General features: G+C 44.7%; 1 protein-coding gene across 1 annotated transcript in view; it reads left to right on the top strand.

The window, feature by feature from the left end:
- The first annotated feature begins 493 nt into the window (after positions 1-493).
- LOC123363200 overlaps positions 494-16968 on the top strand; it is a 41150-nt gene continuing 24675 nt past the window's right edge. The window contains exons 1-5 of the mRNA XM_045004082.1: positions 494-791; positions 10780-10957; positions 13605-13742; positions 15033-15150; positions 15388-15530. Coding sequence (XP_044860017.1) covers positions 10790-10957; positions 13605-13742; positions 15033-15150; positions 15388-15530 — 567 coding nt within the window. The 5' untranslated portion in view covers positions 494-791; positions 10780-10789. The remainder of the gene's footprint in view (positions 792-10779; positions 10958-13604; positions 13743-15032; positions 15151-15387; positions 15531-16968) is intronic.

The raw sequence follows: 16968 nt of genomic DNA, 5'->3' as shown, positions 1-16968 counted from the left end.
GTCACCCTACTCCTTGTTCTCTACGTACAGTTTACACAATACACATTTGCAGCCAAATCCACCTGACAGTACATTCCCCTTTCCGCTCCTGTCTATACAAACGAAAATAGATTTTCTTTTCCACCCGCATCACTGTCCTTTGGTTTCAGCGTAATACCTTATTCATTATTATTATGGACTTAGATCTTTTGTTCTGGTAGGGAAAAAAGCGGGGGGTGGGGTCACCGACTTTACAGCACAGCATAGAGGTCCCTATTAAGTCCCCCTCCCCGCCTGAATCGTTCCAGCTCGTCTCGCCTCCACCCCACCCAGATCTCTGTTCGCCCCTCTCCCCCAGCAGCGGCAGCGCTAGTGGGGGCCTGGAAAGTGGGGCCGCACTGAAACTCATTGGGCAAAAGGCAGCGAAAGGGCGCCAAGGCTCCCTCTCGGCAGGAGCAATGAGCCTGTGCACACGCGCGGCAGTGGGACAGCCTCGGGCAACGCGACTGCGCGTAACACTGCCGGAGAAACATCGGCCCTGCAAGCCAGCCCCTACCTCGCCCTAGGCCGCCGCGGCTGCTGCTGCTGCAGGGAATCAGGGACGGGCGGAGGCATGAAACGCCCCGTGGGTGGCTCCCGGCGCTTCCGGGCTCCAGGGGGCGGGATCCCGGGGCTCGGCGGAGCTAACACAAGCCCGAGGCCACCGCCCCTTTGCCCAGCGCCACCGGAGCCGCTTCAGCGACCTGCGCTCAGCGACGATCGCCGGGGTCCGGCTCCCTGCAGCAGCCGCTGCCGCCCGATACCGCCCCAGGGTCAGTCCCGGCCTGGTGCCCTCTGCTGCGGTGCCCGGGGGCCGCCGGCGTGTGGGGCGGGTCCCGCCGCGCTCGCTGCCGGGCGGAGGAAACCCGAACCGGGAGCGGGGCTGGGACTTGGGTTTGGTTTCCAGCCCGGGGCTCGGTGCCGGCGGGCGGGGAGGAGACGCCGGGAGCCGGAGGCCGCCCTGGGCATCGGCCGCACGGTTGGTTCAAGCAGCCGAGGGCGGGGGGCCCGGTGGTGCCCGGTGAGTTTGTCTCTCGGGCAGTGGCGGCTCCGGCTCCGGGGCTGGGACAGTCTGTGCGCGGGGGGCCGGGGCCAGGCACCGACCTGCGACCCCGCCGTGTGATGGAAACCACCGCAAGCCCGGGGGGCAGGTCTGCCTGGGGGGGACGGGAGGAGCGAGGCTCCTAAGAGACCAGACACTGAACCTTGAATCCAGAGCTCACAACAGGCACCTGGAGAAGGTGGCTCAGCCTGGGGCTTCCCCCTCCCAGCAAGCCCGGGTCGGGGAGGAGCCCCGTGATTCTGTGCACCTTGCCCTGGGGTTTGCAGCGCCCGCCAAGGAGCCTCCCCCGGTTCCCTTGCCGGTGGGGTAGGACGGAGCTGGTGGGTGTGGTACACGCAGCGCAGGTTGCTGGTACTTGGGATTTATTAAATCCGTTGCACGTACAGGGGCCCGGCCTTGGCTGCTGATTCTTGTGGGAGAGGTTCCTGCGATGGGAGGTGCCTGGCACTGCCGTTTACTGAGCCACTAAAACAGGGCACTTGTCTCTAAATGACTACCCTACAGCACTGAATTGAAGAAGGCAATAAAGCTTGCAATGAACATACCACGATTATTTTCATAAGCTCTGTATAGTGGCATAAATCCGCACTACCCATGGCAGAACTGAGCCTGAAGATTTTACAATTTGCTGCAAGGCCCGCATGTTGTTTTGGCTGGTATTTCAATAAGTATATAATGTAGCCCTATTAGTCCCATGATATAAGAGAGACAAGGTGGGTGAGGTAATAGCTTTTATTAGACCAACTTCTGCTGGTGAGAGACACAAGCTTTCCAAGCTATACAGCGCTCTTCAATACCTTTCCGAGACCTGAAGAAGTTTGAAAACTTGTCTGTCTGACCAACAGACGTTGCTTCAATAAAAGCTATTGCCTTCCCCACCTTTTCTCTCTAATAAGTCTATAAAACAGACAGTACAAACTCATTGGAAGGTTAGACTGTGCGCCTGAATTACATTTTAATTGAAATGTTCGGATTAATTTTTTCTTACTCATTGCTTGTATTATGCTCATTCTGGGTTCCTCACTTTCTTTTTCTCGCTTTACAGATAGAGCTAACTGTATTTCTGAAGGTATGTGACATTGTGGTCACCAGATAGCCTTATGTATTATTTCAGTGTAAAACAAGCTTTTTCTGTTTGAGGGCTTGGGGATAGCCACTTCTGGGTACACACACTGGGCCCCATCCTCAAACAAACCCCGCATAAAGGCCCACTCACTGCTTCATGGAGTCCTACCAGGCTGCAGAGGTCTAGACATGCAGACTAACTGTAAGACTGTGGCCTTAGTTTTTAAGATAACTGTATATCTGCGCAAACATTACAACTTGTTAAATACTGCTTTGCCTTGGCTCCCGTTACACTCCCACACAAGGGGAAATAGATATAGATATGCATACACAATTTTTTATTAGATGAATTTTTAAAACTCAAAACTATTCACAGTATTCAGAGAGTAGAGAAGAGATTTTTGACGTTCCTTTCGACCAAAAACTAATCAGTTGGTTGACTTGTAGATGTCACATTTGGAGTGGGCCTTAAGGAAGGATTTAAATATGGGGATTGAAGTTGCTTTGCAGACTAGCTCAAGAAGGGTGTTTCATGCATGGGAGAAGTACCAACATGGAGAGAAGAGCATAATGAGATCCTATAGCTGGAAGGTGAAGCTTGACAAAATCAAATGGAAGGTAAAGTGCAAATTTTTAACAGGGTGGATAATCATTGGAATAACTTACCAAAAGACTTGATGTCACTTCACATTTTTAAATTAAGAGATGCTGTAGTTCAACCACACATTATGGAGTCGATGTTGTCCTAGTGAAGTATCTTCACGTGCTCATAAAGAGAGTGAAATTCTTAGGGTTATGCAGATGGTCATGAGAGACCATTGTGATCCTTAAAATCTGAGTCCTACACTAACCTGATGTTTGCTAGCGTTGGCAGAGTGAAGGGCATGGGGCAGTTTAGGCATGGGGTGTTGTTGGAATGAACAGCCAAAGAAGGTAGAACAGTTATGCAGGGCCTTGAAGTCAAGACCAAGAAGCTTGAACGTAATGGAACACGAGCAAGCCCTTTGATAAACAAATCCCTCACATCTCCTAGTTTCCCATTCCCACTCCATAACTTTTTGCTTGATTCAACTGGATTTCTTGACTAGGTATCCGTTAAATACAGTATTTAAACAGATGGACAACCTGATACGCAGCGCTACCTGACACATGCCTCAGATGCACTGTGATGAACTATATGAAATGAAGTCCTCTATTAGCATTATAGCCTCTTAATATCTCTGATAGTTTTTAAATGTAATATCAATTCTAAAAAAGATAGCTCTTATTTTCATGTATATGCAGGTGAGCAGTTATCAAATAGAGTTGATTTTTCCCCTTACTCTTGACTTTTTCCCCTATTTCAACTTCAGTAACTAGAGGAGAAATACACTGCAAATTTGCAAGACTATAAAGCCTGTGGCAGCTGTCATGATTGTAGGATTTGTTCTTATTTAGACTGCGACCATAGATCTAGAAAGTTTTCTAAATCCCAAAAGAATTGTCTGTTGCGGCATGGAAACTTACATTGTAATGCAGGGAGTTATCCTACACTGCACAGAGCAAAGGGGAAATATGAGAAATGCTGTTGTATGAAATCACAGAAATTTATTCCCTCTGACATGTAGCAGTCTGTACCAGCACACATACAGACTCCACTGTTTGGTAAACTAAAAAAGCAGCTCCATCATCATGGTCATGAAAGGAATCTGATTGGCTAGCCTAATAGTAGGGGCCATGATATACATAGACCTGTACACCACAGAGAGATATTTTCCTCTAAGGGAGAGAGAGAGAAGAGTGTTCTTTTCCTAATAGGATTATTGTAAAATGGAAAAGGGCAGATGATTCAGTTACTTGGTAACATTGCCCTCAAACCAGATGGTCAATTAATATCTAAATCAAACAGAGTCAAACTGTATTCCTGCTATTTCCAACTTAGAACTATCTCGGAACCAGAATGAGTGTCCCTTTGTACGCTGATTATCTGTTTTAGGGTTTTGATAAACTTCTGTCTTCAGTAATAAGACAGCATGATCAAGACAGATTGGTCTTGCAATATTTGGTCAGAGGGTTTAGGAGCTAGCAGATCTGTGATTTGCTTTCTTGTCTCCTAGCTTGGAGTCAAGGAGGACAAAGAACAAGTGCCAGTACTGAGTCTGTTGTTTTTCTATAACATAATAAATTTAATTTCAATCAATTTGGGATTTAAGTTCAAGGTGCATTTAATAGTGCCGAAAAGGTACATGATGCAAAAACCAAATAAGCAAAAAACACCGCAGGAATTAAAACTATAAAACGTATCACAGCTACATGAGAGAGGGAGATGCAATTCCAGTACAGGGAGGGGGTGAATTGGCTTACACCTCATCTGTATCCTCTGGCCCTTCCATGTGGGTTAGAGTATCCCACAGGGCTTACCTAATTTGTGCCCTGTCTGTCTTGGATTGATGGGCCTTGTGGCAACTGGGGAACAGCCAGTACATAGGAATGCACTAGTCAAGCCTTCTCCCTCCCCCAGCACACCATCTAATATTGAAAACTATGGAAAGCAAAAATAAGATTGTCCATTCTCTCTTACTTTGTGTAATATAAAATAGAAGAGATCTGTCTTCCCCTCCCACCTCTCAATTTTCTTGACAAGTGGGATGTGAGCAGGTCATTCCAAATGTAGCTACCAGGGGCTTTTTGTGCAGCCACAGACCACCTGGGTGGTGATGGAGGAGGGAGAGCAAAGCATTATCCCCTCCCTTCTTGTTGCTCCTGGATGCACTACCCTGCACTGCCTCTGGAGAGAGGTAGGGCACAACGCTGAAGGAGCAAGGTGAGTTCTTGACCTATGGGGCAGGGGCACAGTAGGGGTCAGGCTTCAGTCCTGGGGTGGTTGGGCAGCAGGCTCGGATGGTGGGATTTAGAGAGCCTGGCTATGTAGACCAGGGCTTCAACCATGGGGCTTTGTGCCCAACACCTGGCTGCAGCTGCAGTGTTTCGGGTGCTGACCCCTAGCTCTAGCCACATGACCCCGGCCTGTGGCCAGGCCCATAGGGCTTCAGACTCCAACCCCTGGCCTTGCGGTGGCAGGCTCTGATCCCTGGCTCTGGCCACACGGCGCCAACCCCTGGCTGCATGTTCTGACCCCCCAGCCCTGGCCGCTGACCCCGGGCACGAGCCCTGGATGCCGACCTCCTACCTCCAGCCCTCAATGCCAACTCCTAGCCCCAGCTGTGCGACAGCAGGCACTGACCATGGGCTCTGGTGGTTGCTGGTCCTGGGCGTTAATCCCTGTCAGTGATCGCCAGCCCCAGCTGCGGATCGATCGCCAGCCCCAGCTGCGGATCACAGGAGCTGGCCCTGGTTGGTGACCCCTGGCCGTGCATCGCTGGATGTCAACTCCGGGCTCTAGCAGTGCAGATCTAGCCCTGGGTGCAGATCCCTGGTGGCAGGCGCCGACCCCTATGTTCATGGCGGCAGGCTCCGACTCCAAGCCCTGGCCGCCGACCCCTAGCTCCGGCCTTGAAGCAGCGGCCACTGGTCTCAGGTGCCAGCCCCACAGCCCCCACTGTGAGTGCTGACCTAGCCTCTGGTGGGAGCTGGCCCTGGGTGCCAATCCCCAGCCCTGGCCATGCAGCAGCGGGTGCCAACTCTGGCTCCAGCGTATGCTGGCCCTGGGCGCTGAGCCACAGCTCTGGGCACATGGCAGTAGATTCTGGCTCTGGCTGCACAGCTCCTGCCCCTGGGCTCTGGCAGTGGGTACCGACCCCCAGCTGCATGGCCACCGATGCCCAGGTCTGGTGGCAGGACTCACCCCCATCACCCCTGGTCCCTGCTGCCTCACTTGGCTCTGCATCCAACCTCCCCCCCCCCCCTGCCATTGCCCCATGTCCCTGTTGCCTTCCTGGTCCCACATCCATCCCCTCATCACTCCTAGCCCCTGCTGTTCCCCATCCAACCCCTCCATCCAGGGCTTAATTTGTCCTGGGGCTTGCTACGAAAAGTGATATTAACAAACATGCAAATATCACTTTTCACAGCATTATTTTTATTATTGAGTCTGCACCACTCACACAAAAAACATACATAAGTAAATTACCATGATTTGGCTGTCTGTCTGTGCATATATATTTATTTTTCCCAAAGTGAATAAAGTATTTTAGGAAAAAGTGTCAGTGTGACCGCCAGCAAGAGGTGGTGGCCGCACTCTGAGGCCACCAAAAAACTTGTTGTGTGAATCCCTGAGTTCTAGTCTCTGATAAAGGCCCAGTCAGTACATGTAGTCAGTTAGACCAATGACAGAAAAATAATCTAAGTGTAGCCTACTACAGTAAGCATACTGCAAAGTATGTCTGAAAGTGGAAACTTATGAAATTTGCAAGGTCATGATGGTATTTTTCTTCCAATACTTTAAAAATAATTGTTTGGGTGTTAGCTGGATGGAATCAAAACTGAAAGCGGTGTCATAACATTATCTTTAAATAGCATTTTTTTTTAATTTCAAAATTCTGTTAGTACTGGGTTATTCCTTTCTGACAGCTGAGAGGAGGAAGATGTGGAGTTACTTGTCTTAGACCACAGTGAAAGTCCATGTCAGAACCAGGAATAGAGCTCCTGATTCCCAGTCTTCTGCTTGGATTGCTGGAACAATACAACTTTTAGATGGAATTACATTGAAAATCTGCTGTTACAATAGTTCAACTGGCTAGCATTTGTTATTTTGTGTGTGTGTAGCTAGTAGAATTTTTGCTACTGCAGTTGTAACATACAATGTGGTTGGAGTGTGTTTTTCAGTAAGATGACTACAAAGACTTGCATGAGTAAACTTAACTGCATTCTGTGCAGGGCAATTTTTTTTTATTTTTTGTAAGTCCCACAAAGAGACAGCACTAAATATTATTCTTAATTCAGTGTTGTAGAGTAAATGCCCTTCTTATTGCTTGAGCTCTGATAATTTTCAGAGTACACCTCAATTATCTAAAGATCAGTCAGATAATGTAGTGTAGAAAACTCATCTTCATTAATCTCAAATTTAAATTTTAGTTACTCATTCTCAGTGAAACAGAAAAAAAATCTCCAGCTAAATGTTTTTCTCTTTGTGAGTGCCGAAGGGCAGTGGAGACTGCTGCTCTTTATTTTTTATTTAAATGCAGTGCTTTTGCACTCTTTCCTGAGTTTAACAAAGCCTCTGTCTTGAGTCAGTTACAATAACGTACAATATCAGACAAATATACTTGACAGTTTGGCAGGTGTGTTGAATAATGCCTCGGTTACCAGCGAAGCTGACAGCAAGCATTTTTCTTAGGTTCAAACAAGAAGTTAGTAGGATGTGGGGTTTTTCCTCGATGTTAGAGATGGTGAGTCAGGAATGTGAATTTGGTGTAGGATTGTGTTTTGTAGCAATAAACATACCAATGTTAGTTGCTGCCTTAGGATAAAAGATTGGAGAGGTTTTGAAGTTTTTGTTACTGGCTGAGATCATAAAGTGGCTGTAAATTCTTATCTGTAGTTAATTCACTATTATCTCAACTGCTCATGTTGTAGGTGGCTGGATCTGTAACCTCAGGTTAACATTTAACCCTCCCCCCACTTCCTCTAGGTGGACTGTTTGCACTTATTTTCTAACAACCTCAGAAGTGCAAGTGTTTACCTGTGTGTGTGTGTGTGTGTGTGGTGTAAAATTCTCTGTGGATTCTTTTTTAAATTCAGTCTAAGCTTTACAGTGCACAAGTGTCTCATGTTCCAGTGATACTTGGGGCAACCAAACATGGACTGAATCAGACTTCGAGTTTCTGGTAACACTGCAACAGGAACCAATTTGTAATCTCTGAATGTCATAATGACCGACAGTAACTCCTCTCTCCCCCTTTTCTTTTCTTTTTTTTTTAGATTCAGTGGGGGCAATAGGATGGAGTCTGGGCTCTAGGACCCTCCCACCTTGCGGGGTCTCAGTGGCTAGACTTCAGCTTGAGCCTGAATTCAACACTGCAGTTTTATAGCCCTGGAGCCCTAAGTCAGCTGACCCACGCTAGCCACATCTGTGCCTCAGGACTTTCACCGCAGTGTAGACTTAGCCTGTGTGTCTTGCCCAAGGCCCCACAGGAAGTCTGTAGCAGATCAGGAAGTTGATACTGGGTCTTCTGCCTCCCAAAATAGCTCTGTAATCAACAGTCCATCTTTCTACAATAATGATTTCTTTGCTACTGTGCTGTAACCAGGGGCGGCTCCAGGCCCCAGCACGCCAAGCGCGTGCTTGGGGCGGCACGCCGCGGGGGGCGCTCTGCCGGTCGCCGGGAGGGCGGCAGGCGGCTCCGGTGGACCTCCCACAGGCGTGCCTGCGGAGGGTTCGGTGGTCCTGCGGCTCCAATGGACCTCCCGCAGGCACGCCTGTGGGAGGTCCACCGGAGCCCCCTGCCACCCTCCCGGCGACCGGCAGAGCACCCCCCATGGCATGCCGCCGTGCTTGGGGTGGCGAAATGTCTAGAGCCGCCCCTGGCTGTAACTGTGCACTTGAGAAATCCCCTAACTAGCTGAATAGTTTTAGAATATTTTTATTACAAAATTTCCTTGACAGTTTTGTATAGACTCTCTAGTTTCTTTTAGCTTTTTATTGCCATATCAATAATCAAATAAATCCTCCACACAATTAATTTAAATTAGTATTGCCTGCTGATTATAGGTTCTGAAAATACAAAACATTATCAATCAGCTCTAATTCATAGAATATTAGGACTGGAAGGGACCTCGAGAGGTCATCTAGTCCAGTCCCCTGCACTCATGGCAGGACTAAGTATTATTTAGGCCATTTCTGACAGGTGTTTGTCTAATCTGCTCTTAAAGATCTCCAATGATGGAGATTCCACAACCTCCCAAGGCAATTTATTTCAGTGCTTAACCACCCTCATAATTAGGAAGTTTTTCCTAATGTCCAACCTAAATCTCCCTTGTTGTAATTTAAGCCGATTGCTTCTTGTCCTATCCTCAGAGGTTAAGAAAAACAATTTTTCTCCCTCCTCCTTGTTGCAACCTTTTGCATACTTGAAAATTGTTGTCACATCTCCTCTCAGTCTCCTCTTTTCCAGACTAAACAAACCCAAATTTTTCAATCTTTCCTCATAGGTCATGTTTTCTAGACCTTTAATCATTTTTGTTGCTCTTCTCTGGACTCTCTCCAATTTGTCCACATCTTTCCTGAAATGTGGTGCCCGGATTGGGAGCTTTCCAGTAATTTCTTTATGCACAAGCATATTTACAATGAGGAACTACGGGGCGGCAGCATAAAAAATAAAGCCATTATGTTATTGAGATTAGTAAAGAGACTGTAATATAGACTCCTTTTCACTGGCTATTGGACTGAGACAACCGAATTAACTTCATATAAGCTACAGAACAGGCCTCACATGCCAACACAGCCTTCATTTTATCACTAGTATGTATTCTTGGATGGGCACATATTTACTACTCATCTTCATTAGACTTTCTTTAATCCTAAAGATTCTCTCATATTGCAATGTGAATTAAGGATAATACTCTTCTTAAAATCCTCTTGTCATGATTGCTGTCAATCTCCCAATTGGTTGAATGAGAAATGCTGGAAGCAGAATTTCCTTTTGGTCACTGTCAGACAGGAATAGATGGGCCGAGAGTATAAAACAAAACCAGTGCTGAACAATTGCCCTCTAACTGAGGAGTCAGGAATGGAAGAGGAAAGGAAGTTAAAAATGACTTGAAACAAAAGAAAGGGGTGAAACATTAAAGAGAGAAGACTGTAATAAAGAACTCTTTTCTTACCCGTGTTTCCCTCACCATCACAACCTCCTACTTTGCCCATTATATTTTCCTATGTCTCTTCCCATTTTGCCTCAATCTCCCTATCTCTGCAGAAGTGGCACTCCACCCCTCTGGAACACATAGTCACAGGATCCACTTTCCATAACTCTGCTGTGAAATAGAAGACAAGCACTATCCTAGTGGGCTAGAAAGCAGCGGGAGATAATATGTGGATTTACCACTAATGAGTGAATAAGGCAGGTGTTTATAGAACTTTACACCCAAAATCAGTTTTTAGTTGACTAAGAAAATTACCACCCAGATCATAAAGTACATGTAGTGAATATTTTACGCTAGAGAATCTAATATAAATTCAAATAATTATGTACTACAAGTTGGATTAAAGTAAATTTGAGGCATTAAGTATTGCACAACTGTGACTTAAACAATGTGCCTCCAATAATGACCATTAAATGTAAAACAAACATCTGCTGATAAATTTGGATCACCTGTCTAAATATGAAATATAAATTGTATTCATGTGACTAGACAGTTCTGTAAGCTAGCTACTGAATTCCTGAAAAACAGTGTATAATGTTACTGAAAATTAACACGAAATCTTACAAAAATTGCAAAGTTTTCCAATTCTCTAAGTTTGTCCCACTTGTTATCTGAAGGCTCTTATATAAACTCAGATTTTGAGAGAGAGAGAACACATGGTCCTTAAACTTATTTGACATTGTGCAGTATCCTGAGATGGTGTAAAACCAGTGTAGTTCCACTGACTTCAATGGAGTTATGGTAATTTATACCAGCTGAGAATGTGGCAAATTAAATACTCATATTTTAAATCTGTATCTTATGTGATCTTTCCTTTGTGTTTTATCTTACAGGTTCTAAACCATGGATAACCTCAGTAAAGCAAACACCACCTTTGCGCTCAACCTATTCAAAAAGCTGAGTGAAAATGCCAAGACACAGAACTTATTCTTTTCTCCTTTGAGTATCTCCTCTGCTTTGTCCATGGTAATTTTGGGTGCAAAAGGTAACACTGCAGCCCAGATGGCAAAGGTATGTCTGAATAAATTTGAATGACTTAACACAACTTTGCTCTAGACGCTGAACTACAGATCTCTGTTGTATGTTCTGTACCTATGGAAAACTCCCATTATCATCCAGGTGTGCCTGAGAGTAGAATTTTGGTGGCACCATACAGCTGAGCTGCCTTAAAGAAGAGAGAGCTGTCTAGCTGCCTCAAGAGTTAGAAAAGAACTTCTTCAATTACATTATCTGTGATCAGTATCAGATTATACTAATCACCTAAATATGTCTTTAAAACATAGCCAGGAGCATTTTCTTAAAATCAGCCCCCTTTAAGGTGTCAAGTTGGGCAACCAAAAAAATCACTAGTCACTTTTGAAAATGTAGGTCTAGTTCATTAAACTCTTAATGCCAAATCCTGTTCCACTGAGTACTCGGAACCTCCAGAGAGAAAGAGGGCCTAGGGAAGAAGAGTTGGGTGCCAAGTATGGATCCCTGAGGTCCCCTGAAAGGTCAAGCAAAGATCTAAGAGGAGACCCAGGAGACAGAGTCACAAATGCGAAGGAAGAACAAGATTTAGAAAAGGAGAGTGATGAACAGTGGCAAAATTGGCAGGAGTCAGGGAAGATGAGGATGGAGTTGAGGCCCTGAGATTGGGCTGCGAAGAGGTTATTAGAGGGAAGGACTTCCATGTTGCAGCTACATCCTTTTAGGCACTCTTAGCTTGTGGACTTTTAGTATAGTCTACTAAGAGTCTTGGAGTGGGAAGTATAAATTTCAAAACTAGATTTATAGCTGGCCATTTGGAGCCTTATACAATATTGGGGCTAGGGGAGGGGAAGATTTTGTCTAAACTTGCAGCTTCAACAATAAAATAGGGTGGAGTTGAAACTGATTCCTTATAATCTGTAAGGACTTTTAGAATTGGCCTGTATATGTCTTTTGTTTAGAATGATTAACTACCATACTAGCAGATGTTGCTAAAAATTACATGCACTAATGGGTGTGAACATTCCCTTGTTCTGTGTCAGTAAAATCTCTTGCTCAAAATATCAACCAGTATAACAGCTCTGCAATTGTCATGGAATTCATATTATGGCATTTTTTAGCAGTTGGAAGCAAACCCAACATTTGAGAGGTAGTATTTTTGTAAAAATATTATCTTTTTAGTGTCACTTTAACTCAAACCGAGGATGAATTTTAAGCTTTGATCCTAGGGTTATTTATTTAAACTACAATGTTTAAATAAACATTGAGACAAATTCTGCTGTTGTATTGGTGTAAAACCGGAGTAACTATTAGATTTCAATGAATTGTATCAGATTTACACCTATGTAAATGAAACCAGAATATGGCCTGATCTTGATTTTAAAACCATTGACCTACGAGACCTGACATCAGTGAATTTTGCCCAGAGACTTACCATGGGTCTCCTGCAGAGTTATCCCAGACTGCATTTGGTTGAATTGGGCCTGTTGTGTCCTATGGGGACAGTGCCTTCAATAAGCTGCCAGTCTGCCCTGTTGGCTGTTTGGCCTTTTGGGAAGCCTGTGGGGTCTTGGGCTATTTTTGTTACTTTGGGCATTTTCCTGCCCACATGCAGTAAAGCACTGTAGAGCTAAAGTTTTCCCTTAGGAAGGCCTTTTCAGGGTGTCTTACTTCACTACAGTGTTTCATACTAGAAGAGCCATTCTTGATCTCTATTAAATAACTCTTGCTCATATTAAAGCAAAGGATTAATGTACTAGAGCACTAGGTCATTCCATAACATTTCTTCATTCCACTAACAATTACGCTCCAATAAGAGCCAGATCTGTTGTTGAATGTATTCGCAAGAGAACCTATGCTAACTATTGTACTATCAGGTGCTTCATTTTAGTGAAGAAGAAAAAGAATGGGGAATAGAACAATGCAAACATGAAATGATGCAACAAAACTCCATTGTGGAAGGCAAAATGGAGGCCCTGTTGCAAAGGCAGCGGCATCCTATGGGAGTGCTTGAATTGAAGGCATAGTTCCAAAACAGTGCTGGAAGCTTTGGGGAAAGGACTGTTGAAAGAGACACTGTCAACATAAATCATACCTTGTCTGAATTTTTTTTTAAACCTCCTAGTGTTGCAAGTAACAGTTAAGATTGGGGGAAATATCCCTTAATTTCCCCTAATTTGCATACTTGTGCATTTGACAGCACTTTGTGTTTCACTTTCTTCCATAGAGACATTTTCCCTGTTTGTCAGGCTCTTTTGCACAATGAAACAAATTAAAAGAAAGTAACGATAAACCTACAAAAATTGACCCGGGGAGATAGAGACAACTATAGGGCCCGAAGCTACTTTAAATTCATGTTTTGAAACTGAGTAGATTTCAGGTTGATGGGTTTTCCTTTAAACTCTCCAGAACTGTTCATTTTATATGCCCTAAAGCTAGAATGGAGTGAGGGGTCTCTTCAAAAGAGCTATGTTTATTTCCACGGTAAAAGGTTTTATTATGAAATTTCCCTCTTCTAACGTGCACAATTTGCTCCAAATATGCTGTGTAATGGAAATCCTTTCCCTTTTAGGGCTGCCTTGGGTGTTCAGGCTGCAGCTTTCATCTCTAAGCTGCTGAAAGGCATTGTACTAACCTGTCCCAAAGCACATGTGGGTCATGCTGAGTGTATTCCTGTCTCTTTCTATAGGTGCTTGCTTTGGACAAAGCTGAAGAGATTCACGATGGATACCAGTCACTTATTTCTGAAATTAACAAACCAGGCACTAATTATGTGCTTAGGATTGCCAACCGGCTCTATGGGGAAAAGACGTTTAAATTTCTTGCAGTAAGTCAAACATTCAGCTTGTTTTTGTGTTAACACATTTGCTACATTTCAATTTCTGAGTGCTAATCAAGGGATTGGCTTTAACCTACAGGCACTATATAGTTCAGAATCTGACTAACCAAAGCCAGTCTCCTTGTAAAATCCATTCATGTGCTCAGCTGATTGTATGATAGTCCCTAACTCTGAACTCTTGAGAACTGGAGCAGCATGTTGTCAATGGAAGATCCATCAAACCCCAACTCTTCAGCATTCCATTCATCACTTGGGCATTTTTGGCTGGGAGCTAAGATTTTAAGTATTTCTTTCAGATGCTGGGCTAGGATGGCAGGGACAGGGTGTGGAATGGGCATTGTTGTGTGATGTTTTTAGGGGTTCCTCCCCTTAAATTGGACAGTGCATTCAAAGAACATAGCCCATGATTATTTTTTCAATAAGATAAAAGAGACATTAGAAATACTCTCAGCTAACTCTTTGGAGAAATAGATACTATTGTGTACAGTTTCCTTTTAAAATGTATCCAAAAAAAGTGTACCACTGATTTTCACCTTACTCTTTCTGATACCCTTCCTTCATCTCCAAAAATTAAGAGGTAGTTGAGTCTCTCAAGTTTTAGATTCTAAAAAACAAACTTACATTTTCAGTCAGGCAATCAACCTTACCCTCCCCAATCTACAGTCATTTTATTACTAAAAGGGATTGCCAGCATAAATTGGCTCAGATAAAGAGCTTCTCTTCTCAATTGAAGTTAAAACCACATGATTAAATATTTAAACTTGGCATCTTTGGCATTTCGTCCACAAAATAAGATACAGCATGATTTTGACCTAACCACGTAATTACTGACCTATTGATATTTGCACAGCAGGCTTTTTATGAGGCTGAACAGCAGGTTATTATGGTCCACACATACTATACAAAAAAAGATATAGAAATAACCCTCTTCAGATTTCACTTCTGAACTAGATCAGGTTTGGGTTACTCTGGGAGGGTTACAAAAAACGTTATCTAGAGACCGATTTACAAAGCCTTGTACTCTCAAACCAAAGCAAATTGATTGCATCACTTTCACCATGCAGTCTTTTTGATCTGTCAGTAAGACAGGTGCTTGGACTAAGAATGTAATAATAGAAAATAAAATGCTCAGCTTGAAAAGAAGTGACGACAAGTTGGTGTTAAGACTGACTCTTTCTGAAGGGATGGAGGAAGAAGAGGTAGATTCTATGACTGAGTCTTCTACAACAGCACGTCAGAAAAATATATTGTTAAGACATGCTCCATTGTTTGTCCTAGACATTTATAGACTCCTGCCAGAAATTCTACCATGCAGAGCTAGAACAACTTGACTTCTCTAGGGCTGCAGAAGATTCCAGAAAACATATAAATGCCTGGGTAGAAGAAAAAACTGAAGGTAAGTAACTTACACTGTGGAACTCTGCTTTTCTAAACAGCCAAAGTCTGCTTAAAAAGCATATGGCCATAGGAAAGATAGAATAAGGGAGGGAGGGGAAAACCAGAACTGAATCCTTCAGATTAAGATGTAGTTCTTGTCTTGTGCAGCGGGTAGAGGATACTGTTGTTAACAAAACAACTAGGTAGATAGGTGTGTATCAGCTAAAAACTATGCTTCCTTTAATGTGTCCTAAAGGTAAAATCCAGAATCTGTTGGCTCAGGGTGTTATTGATTCATTGACCAGACTAGTCTTGGTGAACGCCATCTACTTCAAAGGCAACTGGGCAACCCAATTCGACAAAGATCGCACAGTGGAAAGGGAATTTAAAATTAACAAGGTATGAAGTAGGAAAATGACACTAACTTTGTACTGATTTTCACCCAGAGAAACAAGAAATGCTTTTAATCAGGATTGCCCTAAGTACACTTTACCACAACCCTCTATTCTATCTTATCCCATCCCCTCAACACAACCCCTTTGGTTAGTTTATTGTAAACATCTTTGAAACTACATTTTCAATTAAATACATAGATGTATCCCTTGTTTCCTCCTTTTGCCTTCAGCTGCACCTCTCACTGTACCTTTTCAGTGTTGGAGGGAGGTAGCCTTGAACATGACAGGGAAGAATGTGGATAAACGAGTGTCGGACTCCATAAATTGGGACCTGTAAATTGTTCAGTGGTTAGAGAACTTGGAAGTCATTTAACCTCCCTGTCCTCCAGCATGCTGCAGTTTTGTGTGCAGAACTACCACAGAATTATGGTTACTTACAGAAACTGGTTCCCTCTGCATCAGTTTTTACCCAGTGATAAAATTGGAACATGAATAATGCTCAAGTACCTCATGTCTTGTAAGGTTGGATTTGTAAAATATGTGGCGATAGCTAATTCTCCTCACATCAGTGTACATCAAGAGTAACTCCACTGTAGTCAGTGGAGCTAAAACAGCTATACTTAAACTGTAAGCTCTTGGGAGCAGGGTCAGTCTTCTTGCTAGCACAGTGTGGGCCTGGGATTCCAAGGAGTACAATCAGTGGTGAGCTGGAGCCAGTTCACGTGAACCAGTTGTTAAATTTAGAAGCCGGTTTAGAACCTGTTGTTAAAGGGGTGGGCAAACTCTGGCCCGTGGGCCACATCCGGTCCACCTGAGCTCCCAGCTGGGGAGGCTCCCCTGGCCCTTCCCTCGCCTTCCCCCCTCTTGCAGAGCCCGGTGCCAGCGCTCTGGACTGCTCCTGGGCAGCTCTGAGCTCCTGCCGCTTTTGAGTGGCAAGGTAAGGGGATGGGGCAGCGAGCTCCAGTGGGCCATGTGGTATCGATACACACTGCCCTGAGCAGCATGGTAAGGGGGCTGGGCTGGGGCTGGGAGGAGGCAGAGGTTCTGGGAGGGCGGTCAGGGGTTGGGGAACAGGGGGTTGAGTAGGTGTGGGAGTTCCAGGGGTCTGTTGGGATGGTGGTGGATGGGATCGAGGCAGTCAGGGGACAGGGAGAGGGGCGAGTTGGGTAGGGGGTGGAGCCCCGGGGGGCAGTTAGGGTGGCCGAAAACTGGGAGTGAGCGAAGGACCCGCGGCTCAAGTGCCACCGAAGACCCGGTAGGGAACCAGTTATTAACATTCTGGCAGCTCATCACTGGGTATACAATAGCATAAAAAAAAGTGAGAAGAATTGGGTCCTTATTGTCTACAAGCAGAAGGGAAGATGCATGCGTTCAGATGCTTTTACACATGGAACACTTCAGTTTACAGCAAGCTTTGAACAAAACAACATCACTTTTGCTTT

This window comes from Mauremys mutica, chromosome 2 (assembly GCF_020497125.1).
Source record: "Mauremys mutica isolate MM-2020 ecotype Southern chromosome 2, ASM2049712v1, whole genome shotgun sequence".
NCBI classification, from domain to species: domain Eukaryota; kingdom Metazoa; phylum Chordata; order Testudines; family Geoemydidae; genus Mauremys; species Mauremys mutica.
This window is presented reverse-complemented; position numbering and strand designations above follow the sequence as displayed.